The sequence below is a fragment of the Microtus oregoni genome, unplaced genomic scaffold, assembly GCF_018167655.1.
Source record: "Microtus oregoni isolate MIOR12 unplaced genomic scaffold, Mior012 000508F_ref0000078, whole genome shotgun sequence".
NCBI classification, from domain to species: Eukaryota; Metazoa; Chordata; class Mammalia; order Rodentia; family Cricetidae; genus Microtus; species Microtus oregoni.
The window spans coordinates 24,496-36,561 of NW_024545044.1; the positions used below are offsets into that span (position 1 = coordinate 24,496).

The window sequence follows — 12,066 nt, forward strand, 5'->3', positions numbered from 1 at the left end:
AGTCATATTCACAGACTGTGCTATATCTGTTTAAAAAAAAAAAGAATCTTTGACTGCTACATTATCAAGGCATAGACCTTGCAAAAAAAAAAAAAAAAAAAAAAAAACAACCACCACACTGTCTGTTATCTGAAGTACCAATCCCCATATCTAACCAGGTAACACAGAACCACCAACAGAATTAGAATCTACCAGATTGCCTTGCAGGTTCTGATTCTCTTTGAAATATTACAGGGTAAGAAAAACTATGCTAAGATTTTCAAAATAAAGCACATTACACCCTATCTGAAAGACTGCTGTTGTTTTAAGTCACCCGACCCCATTATTTCCCTCTCCAAAACAAAACTCACCTGCTTGTGCAGCTGAGGAGCTAATGATGACGGGAGCCGGAGCAACAAGCCTAACAGGAGCTCCAAGGCCATTTCTCGCCCCTGCATTCACCACGAGGGCACCAGTTTGGTCATAGTAAGCAGCAGGAGCCAAGACTGGATAACCTGGGGATAGAGAACAGTTTCAGTCTCCATTGCAAGTGTTTTAACCATCATGCAAAGTATTAGGTGGAAATTCCTGAAGCACACATTTATAAACATTAAACCACACAGCCATTCTAAGTGACATGACGAAATTTCAGAACACTCTATTTCTAGCCTCCTGTAAATGCTCTCTGCCCATCAGCCACAGCTGTCTTGGTTACCAGACTGTCTCAGCAGTATTGGTGCTGCAGTGCTTGAAGTCACACTGCTTAACAACAGCGGGAAGTACCTGAGTACTGACACTGAGGCTGCTGATGTGCGGGAATAAAATCTCCATATTCCAATTGCCAAAATCTATAACTCTAAGCTACTGTGGCTGTTTGGAAAAGAATAATCCCCATAGGCCTATATGTTTGAATACACAAGCAGTATTTAAACCAAAACTGAAGAATATCCCTTAAACAGGCAGCTAGCAAAGCAAAGCTCACACTCTAATCAGCCGACACTCACAGATCTCTCACATGGAAGGATAACAGTGACTAGCTCAGAACAAAGCTCTCGTCAATGACCCAGAGGTCTAAGTGAGGGCAAGTATGTATCATCCCTGCCAGTCCCCAATCATAACAGGTTCAGACAAGTCAAAAGCAATACCCATTCTCCTTGAAAACACACATACACTTTTTTGACCCAGCAAAGTATTAAAAACATCAGTACAACCTTACCTGGCATACCTGCAGCCAGACCTTGTCCAAAGGCAAGAGCAGAATTCACTGCTGCAGCTGCTACAAGGGGATCTGTTTGCTGTCCCTGCTGGTTCTGATTTGGGGTTAAAGGACGCTGGCTAGCCCCTCCACGAAGAACCTAGGAACAAGAGGAAGAAATGCTGTCTCACAGGAAGTTTATAGGGGACAGCTTTTTAAAAACACAGCAATAGAAAAGCAACTAATACACCTTAAAACTTATTAAAGCCAGATATGTAGTTAAAAAAAAAAGATTATAGCCATTAACTAAAAATTAAAGAGAAGGGCTGGAAGGATGGCTCAGCAATGAGATGATATCGCTCTTGCAGAGTTCTGTTCCTAGTATCTACATGGGAGGCTCACAACCACCACATCCCAACTCTAGTTCCACGGAATCTGATGCACTTTTCTGACCTCACTGATACCGGTCACACATATAAGTTAACGTAGATATAATAGGTTTAAGATTTAATCTACTAGCTTAAGTTTAGTTTTAAAAACACAACTTTAATTTGGCTGGCAATCCATTAGCAAAACCCTTCAATGCCCTGTAAATGGTATTCAGCCTAAAGCGTCACTGTGTACCTGCTAGGTAGGTAACTATATATCCCTCTAGCAACTCTTTCTTTAAAAAAATAAATAAATAATTTTTATGTACATTGGTGTTTTGTCTACATGTATGTTTGTATGAGGGTGTCAGAACTTGGAGTTATAGACAGTTGTTAGATGTTATGTGTGTGCTGGGAATTGAATCTGGGTCCTCTGCAAAAGCAGTCAGTGCACTTAACTACTATGCCATCTCTCCAGCCACTCTAAGCAACTCTTATAGCATACACCTAAAAATCCCAGCATTCAGTAAGGTAAAACTGAGTAGGTAATCATTCCAAGTTCAAAGTCAGCCAGGGCTACAAAATGAGTTCAGGGCCATCTTGGGCTACATAGACAGACTTTGACTTTAAAGAAAAAAAAAAGAAAAAGCAGAAGGCACACAGCACCAAAAGAGAAAACAAAACTAGTATCATTTTCTTAATTAAATTTAAAAGCACAGCTGACATTATAGCAGAGCATGGTGACGTGCGCCTTTAATCTTAGCACACAGGAAGCAAAGGCAGACAGATCTCTGAGTTCAGGAACAGCCTAGTCTACACAGGGATACATATATACACAGCAGGGGTATAAGTAGAACTCTATCTCAATTTAAAAAAAAAAAGAATAAAAAAGAAAAGGAGAGAGCGGGAGAGAGAGGGAGGAAAGGAGGGAAGGAGGCATTTTTGAATGAATAGTCGCTAAAGTTTTTGCTGTCTGAGCACGTGAACTAGAACACAATCATCAACAGAGAGTACCAATGATAGAGAACGAGAGACAGGAAGATCCCCGTGATCAATGGCTGGACAGTCCAACCTTAATTGGTTAAGTACCAGGTCTGGATGGCAGATGCTTGTCTCAACAACAAAAGAGGATGGCTCTTGACACTAGAAGATAACCTCTGGCCTATATAACCCCCAACAACAATATGAACAGCTAAATAAGCACTGGAGCAAGTATGTGGGTGTGCACACACAGGCACACAGCATTTTAAGATACAGAGAACCAGGCCCAGCAGTGGTGGCGCATGCCTTTAATCCCAGTGCTAGGGAGACAGAGGCAGGAGGATCTCTGTGAGTTTGAGGACAGCCTGGTCTACAAGAGTTAGTTCTAGGAGAGTCTCCAAAGCTACAGAGAAACCCTGTCTCAAGACAGAAAGAAAAAAAAAAAGAGAGATGACGAGTATCATCACTGGTAAGTCACAGACACACTCACACACACACACACACCATAAACATACAAGGCACTCAGTGTTTTATGGACAGGATCAGCATCACCTATGAATGGCTTGCACACAGGCACTCATAAGACTGTGATTAAGAGGGACATTGCCTCTTAATGAGTAGCACACACCATGAATTGCCCTCACAGGAGTGGCTGGTGTTGCCTTTACCTGTTGCTGTCCTTGCTGGGCCTGTGGAGCGCTCTGTTGAGTAGCAGAATTTGTTGCTGCTGCAGCTGCAGCAGCTTGCTGCTGGAAAAGACTGGCAGGGTAGACGCCCCATGGAGTGACTCCATAATATTGGTGAGGGACCACAGCTGGGCCTAAAAATAACCAGAGAAAGGAAAGAGAAGTTTAGAAAGAATGACCTTAGGATTATTCAGATCTTGAAAGAGGAAATCCAAAAAATATTAATTTAAGGAAAACAAAGATTTGTGCTAGCTAATAATTATGACCAAGGGGGAAGGAACAGATGGACTGTGACTGTATTTGGTCCTCCTGGCAGGGTCTTCTGAAGGCAGGAATGCACTACAGCCTGACAATGTAAGGGGGTAAGGTGGTGAAGTTACTGAAAGGAGAGGCTGGGAGGAGAACTGAAGGGATGGGGCTAAACAAAAGGAGAAACTGCCTGAAACAAAGTCTTGCTATGAAACCCGATCTGGCTTCAAACTAGAGATGCTCCTGTCTTAGCACCCCAAGCGCTGAGATTATAGGCATTAACCAGCATAGCCATCCAGAAGTTATGTTCACCCCATGAGAAGGAAAAGATGTGTGATGGACAATAGACAAAGTATACTGTTAAAAGAGAAAAAAATGGGAGATGGCATGACATATACAAAAAGAAAAATAAGAAAACCCAGCTGCACTTTAACTGCACAGGGCTACCACACCCATGTGGCACTAACTCCAGATGAAATCTATTTCCTTCTGATAACAGGACCTCCACCACACTTTTTCAAAAACGCTCTTTTTTTCCCCCCTCTATTTCCATGTTTAAAGTCCTAAGCTACTCAACACAAACACTGACACTGGTATTTCAACTTGTAAATTTCAATGACAGCGATTAAAAAAAAAATTGCATACTTTAACCTTAACTCATCACTGACCACAGCACTGTAACTAAGCACACTGATGACCTTCTTTGGTGATAGGTGACAACTCCAGTGAATGCACACAGAGCCAAACAGCAGATCTGAATGTAAAAGGGTGGCTCAGAGGGCAACTTTGATGTGGACAAAGCCCAGGCCAAAATTCTATGCAGGAAGCTGATGATGAAAACACAAAGGGTGTAATTTGCCATCAGACAGTGGGAGGTTTCAAAGGTGAATCTTGTGAGCAAATTTTACATAAATAAAAGAATGTACAGAAAGAAAAAAAAGAGAAAGTATCCAAAGACAGTTCCTCAATTCTGGTGAAATATACCTGCATCATTCACAGTCACAGCACAGGGCAAATATTACACTTGCGTTCCAAAGAGCTGTTTCTCATGGTATAGTAGTGCAGGGAGAGGAGCTGCTTCTCATTAAACAAAAACAAACTGTCACACGTTCTCCAGTTTCTAAGCACAAGCCAGTCTGACTGCACCACTGCCTAAAGGCTTAGCATGACCAAAAATGGCCACTGTGAAACTCTACAGCCAGCTGCAAAATGACAGTGTTGTTGAGGAAAACTATGTTACAATACAAACCATCTTCTTACAATAAGTAAGAGATAAAAATGATTTGTTGACTTATAAAAACCTAAGCAATTCAAAAGCTAAAGAAAACAACCACCTACAAACTCACCTCACCAGGGTCCAAATATTAGTAAGATAAAGAAAGACACAGCAGGGTGAGGAGAGAAAGGCACTTAAGGGAACTGTCCCAGTGCATGGTGTATGACCTAGAAGGACAGCACCCTAAAAATTTAACATTCAAATCCTTCATCTGGCACTTCCATTACTCTACTTTGGTCATGCGGCCAAAACTAAACACCCCAAAAGAACTTAGCTGAGACTGGCTTATCAGAATGCCTGCTTAAATTTCCATGTTAACAAAACACTTCCTTCCATTTAAAACCATTTACAGTCTCAAGCTCATATGCAAATTGTTAACCATCAATCTATCATTTCATAACTTCATGTTCATTATTCTGAAACTCATTCCGTGTTCAAGTTAACACACATTACGCAATAAAGGAAAGGTAACTGAAGATAGCACAGGTGTTTAATGTCATAGAATCAAACCTGGCTAAAACCTTGACCACACAGAATTAAATCATGACCCAACATAAGACTGTTTTCTTTCTGAATTCCAAACTTCTAAGCTGTAAAGTCACTACTGAACGACTCAGACATAAAATAAAATAAAAAGCACTAAGGGCAGTGCATGGCCAACAGGTGTGAAGCAAATGGTAATAGTAGCAAGACAAGATCACATTACCTGACAGAGCTTTCCACTCTCCCCAAAGGCAGAACAAGTAACAGCATTAAATAGGCTACCATTATAACCAGGGAAGCAACTCTAGAGATCAGTCTCAGAAATGACAAGCTGCTGTGACATCATCACTGAAAACTACACACCAGAGATAAATGAACCACAGACCACAGAGTTGATGAAATCTCACATTGATACTGTGTTGAAATGAGCATAACTTAGAGAGGGGTATATGTACCCCAAAGGCTTCAGAGGTTGTTGCTTTCATCATCATGTTAAACTGAAGTCACTTGAACATTTATGGGAAATTGAAGGAAGGGCAAGACCATCATGAATTCATCTACAAGTAATAAAAACCAAAGGTGTCAGTAAGAGATCATCCCATGCACAAACTGTAATGGATGTCTGGAGACAGAGGCCCAAGTTGGGAAAGTAAGGAAACTGAAATCCCATAGGGCTAGCTGTGGTGTGTGGTGTGAGCCAATATGACCACACAGGAGGAAGAGTGTGCATGGCTACAGTTGCTGGAGGGAGGACAATACATAAGGAGTCAACCTCAGCCAATCTTCAGAATTGTATTACTAGTCAGTCCAAGGAACAACCACCATCTCCTAAAGCTCTGATGATGAGCAGTATACAACAGTAACAGCAGCATGCAACAGTACAGATTAGGGAAAAGACAAATACAAGGCATTTGTGTATAAGATTTGTGTTTAAAGGCTATGCAATTTGGAGGAATGGAAGAAGAGAAAGCCGCAAAGCAAGAAGGTAAGGAAATAGTAAATTCCCTGTGGTACCAGCAGAAAACAGCTGAGCAAATATCCTGCAACATGAGCAAGCAATTGGATGGATCCAAGATAGTGGTCCAGGATAGGACCTTGTTTATCTAGGCAGAACGGGGAGAGTAATAGCTAAGCAGAGAAATCTGACTGGCAAGGGACTAGCGCTGAGATCAGGAAACATTTTTTGTTGTAGACATGTATTAGGCAGAGTAGAAAGAAGGCATGCCCTTTTCTAGCTGGTGAGTAAATCCCTCATGCAGCAGATGTCTCACCGAGTGTCGCTGCTGCAGCCAATCCAGCTGTGTAGGGGTCCGTCCCCGGGGGAGCAGCGCTGATGATGTATGGGTTGGGGACAAACGCAGCGGGAGCTAAACCTGCTGGAAACACACCTGTCAGTAAAAATAAATGACGACGAAACTACAGCCCTACTAGACATCTCTCGAATTCAGCTAGCATTCCAGGTTGGAGATGAAGGGAAGGAAAGGGAAGAGAGAATAGGCTGTACAGTAGAGAGGAATTTCACAAAGATATTATACCCTCAATATAAAAAGCCATTGTGGCATTTGTGTATGTGTCTGTGTATGAACATAGGGAAGACAGAGGAAGACAATGGGTTCCTTCCTCTATAACAAAGGTTCTCAACTTTTCAAACACTTTGACCCTTTTTAATACGGTTCTTCATATTGTGGTGACCCCAACAATAAAATTATTTCATTACTGCTTTATAAGTGTAATGTTGTTACTGTTATAATAATGTAAATATCTGATATGCACGGTATCTGATATTCAATCCCCCTTGTGAAAGGGTCATACTCATTCTCTCTCTTTCTCTCTCTCTCTCTCTCTCTCTCTCTCACACACACACACACACACACACACACACACACACACACACTTTTCTATGGCTTCCTACAGTATTTTTCAAGACGTTTTATGGCTGTACATGTTGTTTTGGCTACATAGACATGCCAGTAATCTTTCTGTTCCCCTTCCCCAAAGCTGGAATCTACTTTGTCTTTGTGAGTACTAGAGATTTGAACTCAGGTCTTCTTCCTTCCCAAAAATCAATATTACCCACTAAGCATCACCCCAGCCTATCTTTCTGAAATGGGGGTCTCATTCTGTAGGCCTTGAATTTACACTCCTCAATGCCTCAGTTTTCCAAGTGGTGGACTACCACGGCTAGTTTAGATTGTTTTGTGCACCCCTTCCCATCTTTATTAAAGTAATGTTGGTAACAGATCACTTATATATCATTTTTATTTTGACTCCATACTAAGATCAAACCCAACACCTCCTGAATGTCAAGTGACCCCTCTACATCCACAATACAAATGTCCATTACAGTTTGGAGCCAGCTAGATTGTTAGGCATTCATTTTATTGTTTTATTTGTGGTGCTGGGAATTAGATCTAAGGGTCATGTGGACACTGAATTCACTGTATATACACTAAATTCCTTCTTCAAATATTAAACTCATTAGTTTTTCAAGTTTACTGTTAAAATTGCTTCAAAACACTTATTGAGACGGACTTATTTCCATCAAAAACATTAATAAAGACTACAATTTACATGTGTATAGTGCCAGCCCACTCTCTGTCAACTAGGATGTGATTAAGTACTCTTTCTTCTTCCTTGCATACCACATCCAGGGTCTCCTTTCTGCTCATGTCTATGTACTTTTGAAGCAAGAATGAAAAAAATCTCCACTACCACTTATGAGCAGTCATGACATTTAGTCTGAAGAGTCTTAAGAAGGTTTGGGTAGTGGGAACTTGGGTAGGGGTAGTAGGAACTTGGATTGGTATGTATAGTAAAAAGGATAGTTTGTTTGTTTAAAAAAAAAAAAAGAAGAGAAGAGATTTAAAAAAAAGAGAAAGAGAAGAGAGGAAGGTCTGGGGGCATTGCCAGGCACAGCGGGCACATTTGTAGTATCAACACTCAGGAAGCTAAAGGAAGAGAACTGACTTGAGTCTGAAGCCAGCTGGGATTACACAGTAATTGTTTCTCAATAAACTAAAAATAGAGTTCCAATAATAGAAAGGTCATGGTGAAGATTGAAATATGTGCCAAACTCACCCCAGCAAAGGGAAGACAAGGCTTGGAAGGTGAATCTAAAAGCAATGAAAGCACTATTGCTACACAGTAAGTTGATACGCTATCTACACAAAACCCCAACTACCCCATCATGGGTGCTGAAATCAATTTATTTATTTATTTGGGAGGACAAGACGTTATTCTGTAGCCCTAGCTGGCTTGGAACTCACTGTAGAGTAAGCTAGCCTCCAACTCACAGAAATACTCCTGCCTGTGCCTCCTGAGCGCTGAGATAAATGTGTGCACCACCACACCTGGATCTGTTGCCTACATCTTACCAAAAGGTATCAGTAGTCATTTCTCTAGTAAAGTGTTTAAATCCTGATACATTTAAGGTACATAAAAAATGGATACCAAAGAAAACTTATGAGTTCAGGTCTAGCACATCTAAAATAAAATAAATATGGGCTAGAGACAAGTAGACACAAGAAAGAGGCCATTTACTCTGAATTTACTCCATACGCCATGGTCTTTTATTTTTTTCTGACAGTTTCACTGTATAATCCAAGCTGGCCTGGAATTCACACTATCCTTCAACCTCTCTCTGCCTCCAGGGTGATCAATTTAAAGGAACTCCCAGAATGCACCTCTCCTAGATAGCAAGAGAGCTCTGGAGCTTAAGGACTTACCGATGTGAGGCTGGTGGGCTGCTGCAAGTGCATACTGCTGCTGTTGAGCAGCTGTCAACTGCTGGACAGCAAGGGCATTGGGTCTTTGGAATAGCTGAAGCAAGAGAGAGATGTTGTATTAGAGAACTGTCCTATGAAATGATGTTTTAAATCTCTTAATTTCATTAGCCACTGTTACACATGACACTCCAGTCCCTGGAGGAATAATGCTTCAATCTGTCTTTCCTCTGTCACGATCTCAATTTGGTCTCCCCTCTTACAGACTGGATATATGTCTCATGAACCCAAACTACAGATAAACACATACATTAAATCCTTAATGGCTTCCAGCAAATATACAGCCCCAAATGACTAAAGTACACCTTAAAGTTGGGGAAGAATACTGAAAAGTGACTTCCACACCACCCTAAGGGTTACAGTCTACTCTCAGGACTTTTCAAACCCAATGAGCACTGAATTCTCACCTATGAGGACTGTGTACTTTATTCTCTGGGGAAGTGATTTTGCATACCTTCCTAAACTAGCAGCTTTTCCTAATGAATTAGAGAAATGCCTGGTTTCAGGAATTTCAAAGTCTCCTATATCTAGTTAAAAGAACAGAAGTACAAATTGTCACTGTGAACCAGAAAGATGGATCAGCAGATTCCTGACACCAAGCCCAACAACCTAAGTTTAAGCCCCAGAAGGGACAAACTGTCCTCTCTCTGGCCTCCCATTTGTGACATCTGCACTTGCACACAAAATCTTAAAGAAATAAAATTTAGAATGTGAGCTCATACCTGGCACACTTTTTAATTCAAGAAAGAAGTGTAAAAACCTTCCCAGTAAAATTATCCCATGAATGTAAATGTTAAAATAAAGTATTAACAGTCTTTTATGGAATCATTTATCCATTCATTTAACAAGTATTTACTATGTAAGGAACAGGGATATAGAAGCTGTGAGCAAAAAAAACTCTCTCCTTGCTTTTCCTAGACATAACAATTTATCATAAATAATGAAGAAAGAAGAAACTAGCAGCCTAACTTGTAAAGATCCTCAATAGGCTTCCTTCCAGAAATGTAAGCGGCTGAGCGATTGCTAAAGAGTCCTTTTCCTAGAATATAGCTTCCAATCACCTGTTCTTTCTTTGGGGCCCATCAACGGACCAGCTCATATCACTAGGTGAAAAATAACAGATAGTACAGACCTTAAACTATATGCATATTTATCAAGAGACATCAGAAGGTGCAATCTCCCAAACTCAACTAAATTACCACTGTAACTATTCTTACAATGTATAAAATAGAATCTTTAATTCTGTCTCAAACATGAACATAGGCTGACTGTAAAGAAGAAGATGAATGGCTGAAGAGATGGCTCAGCAAAAGCCCTGTCTCTTGCTCCAGGTTCAACTCCCAGAGCCCACATAGGACCAGGTACACAAAAATAAATGCAGGCAAACATTCATACACATAAAATATATCTAAAAAATTTTTAAATAAAAAGTTGCATGTGTTGAACACAGTGGTCAATTTAAACTGTAACTTACTCTCTATACATCAATCTTAATTAAAAACAAAAAATTTCATCTTGCCAATTTGTATAAAAAAGAAATATAATCCAGTGAAGATTTTTAAAGTACTCCAGCATTCCTTTTCAAAGAATTCACCATGATGCTGATAAAAAATGATAAAAATGAAAAGGCCTTGCCCTGTACACATCTAATCAAAGAGTGGGGCATTCAAAATACTTGTCCACTCTGAATGTATAGCTTGGAAGTTGCATCTGTGGGCTTTGCAAGTTTATCTGAAGAACAGTTTCTCTAGCAACTTGAGACAGTCCACACAAGAGGGGCAGCCAAGAGGCTAGGAACAAAGATTAGTGGTAGAACATTCACTTAGCATACATGAGGCCTTAGATTCAATCTCAAGAACCAATAATGATGATAATAATAATAACAATTTTAAAGACAAATAAGTAAAAAAAAAAATCAAGGGAAAAGCTGAGTAAAAACCTAAAACCTTTTGAAACAGTCACACTCTCAACAATTGCTTCTATTTGCTTTTTTTCCACCCCAGAGCCCTACTGTAAAAAAGTCCATCTCAGCAAAAAGTCCTACTGTTGGTGGGCTTCAATATAGGGTACAGCTAGGAGAGAAAGGCGGTACATATAGACTGTAACTGCTGAGGGTATTCTGACATGATCTGATCCCATTCCATCAGAGTTTCCTTGCTAAGTACTTCATGAGGTATTCTACATAACTCATTATTTGTAAACTGTAAATACATACATAGAAATGTGTGTGAATACCATCAATCATCCCATGTAACCTAAATCTGCAGTCCCCACATTCATGTGGTCACTTTTAAGGTAAGGATCATTTCTGGTATCAAAAAGCATATACAAGCCTTACAAGAGCCTCCATATAGCCTGTGGTAAAGACTGATTAATAATTAGTGAATATAAGAAAAATGGGAGATTTCCTTGAGAACATTTTGTAATAAACAATTTAACAAAAGCTAATTATGAATCTATCGCCATGAGATTTGATTATATAAATAGAATACAGCAACATTGGCACATTCTCTTTATGCAAATGGTGCAGTCAGTATTAACTAGAAATAGGGTACCCAAAACAAAATTAAAAAATTGGCAAGATCCTGAAAATCTCACACTAATGCCATCTGTGGGCAAGCCTGAGTTCTGCTACCACTGTCATGATTTCACAAAGGAGCCAATGACCAGCAACTGAGCTGCTAGGAGGTGCTTTTGGAAGGAAAGCACTGATGAGCATCTATGCAGATTACAACTCATTCACAGATAGCACAGGGGAAACCAAGCAACTAGTCAAAGTTGTGTAGTGCTTCACAATAAATACTGAAGGCACAATCTGGGTATCTGATGACAAACTGCTTTGACTTCCTTCTTTGTCCCTCACTACATGAGTTTACAGAAGACAGTGGTCCTATTCCAAAAGGAAATGGGCATCTCAAAACACACACTGAAGTATTACTACCATACAGTGGACATTTTATAAAAGATAGTTCCTGCTTGTATGTTAAGAGAGAGAGCCATTAGTATCGTTACTGTTACAATCATAGATGGCATAAAAAATGCTACTGTTGCCATACATGGCCTTAAA

The 12,066-nt window shown here is 40.1% G+C and overlaps 1 protein-coding gene and 1 non-coding gene across 2 annotated transcripts in view; both read right to left on the reverse strand.

Moving 5' to 3' along the window:
• Positions 1-9,036, reverse strand: part of LOC121445748 (pumilio homolog 1-like) — a gene marked incomplete at both ends in the record, with an annotated part of 32,139 nt that extends 23,103 nt beyond the window's left edge. Inside the window, 5 exons of the mRNA XM_041647896.1 lie at positions 351-494; positions 1,196-1,334; positions 3,192-3,343; positions 6,489-6,590; positions 8,943-9,036. Of these exons, the coding sequence (XP_041503830.1) occupies positions 351-494; positions 1,196-1,334; positions 3,192-3,343; positions 6,489-6,590; positions 8,943-9,036 (631 nt within the window). The remainder of the gene's footprint in view (positions 1-350; positions 495-1,195; positions 1,335-3,191; positions 3,344-6,488; positions 6,591-8,942) is intronic.
• LOC121445751 lies at positions 1,012-1,085 on the reverse strand. Its single transcript, XR_005974000.1, has one exon. It is a non-coding gene; the product is annotated as a small nucleolar RNA SNORD103/SNORD85 (small nucleolar RNA).
• Positions 9,037-12,066: the final 3,030 nt, after the last annotated feature.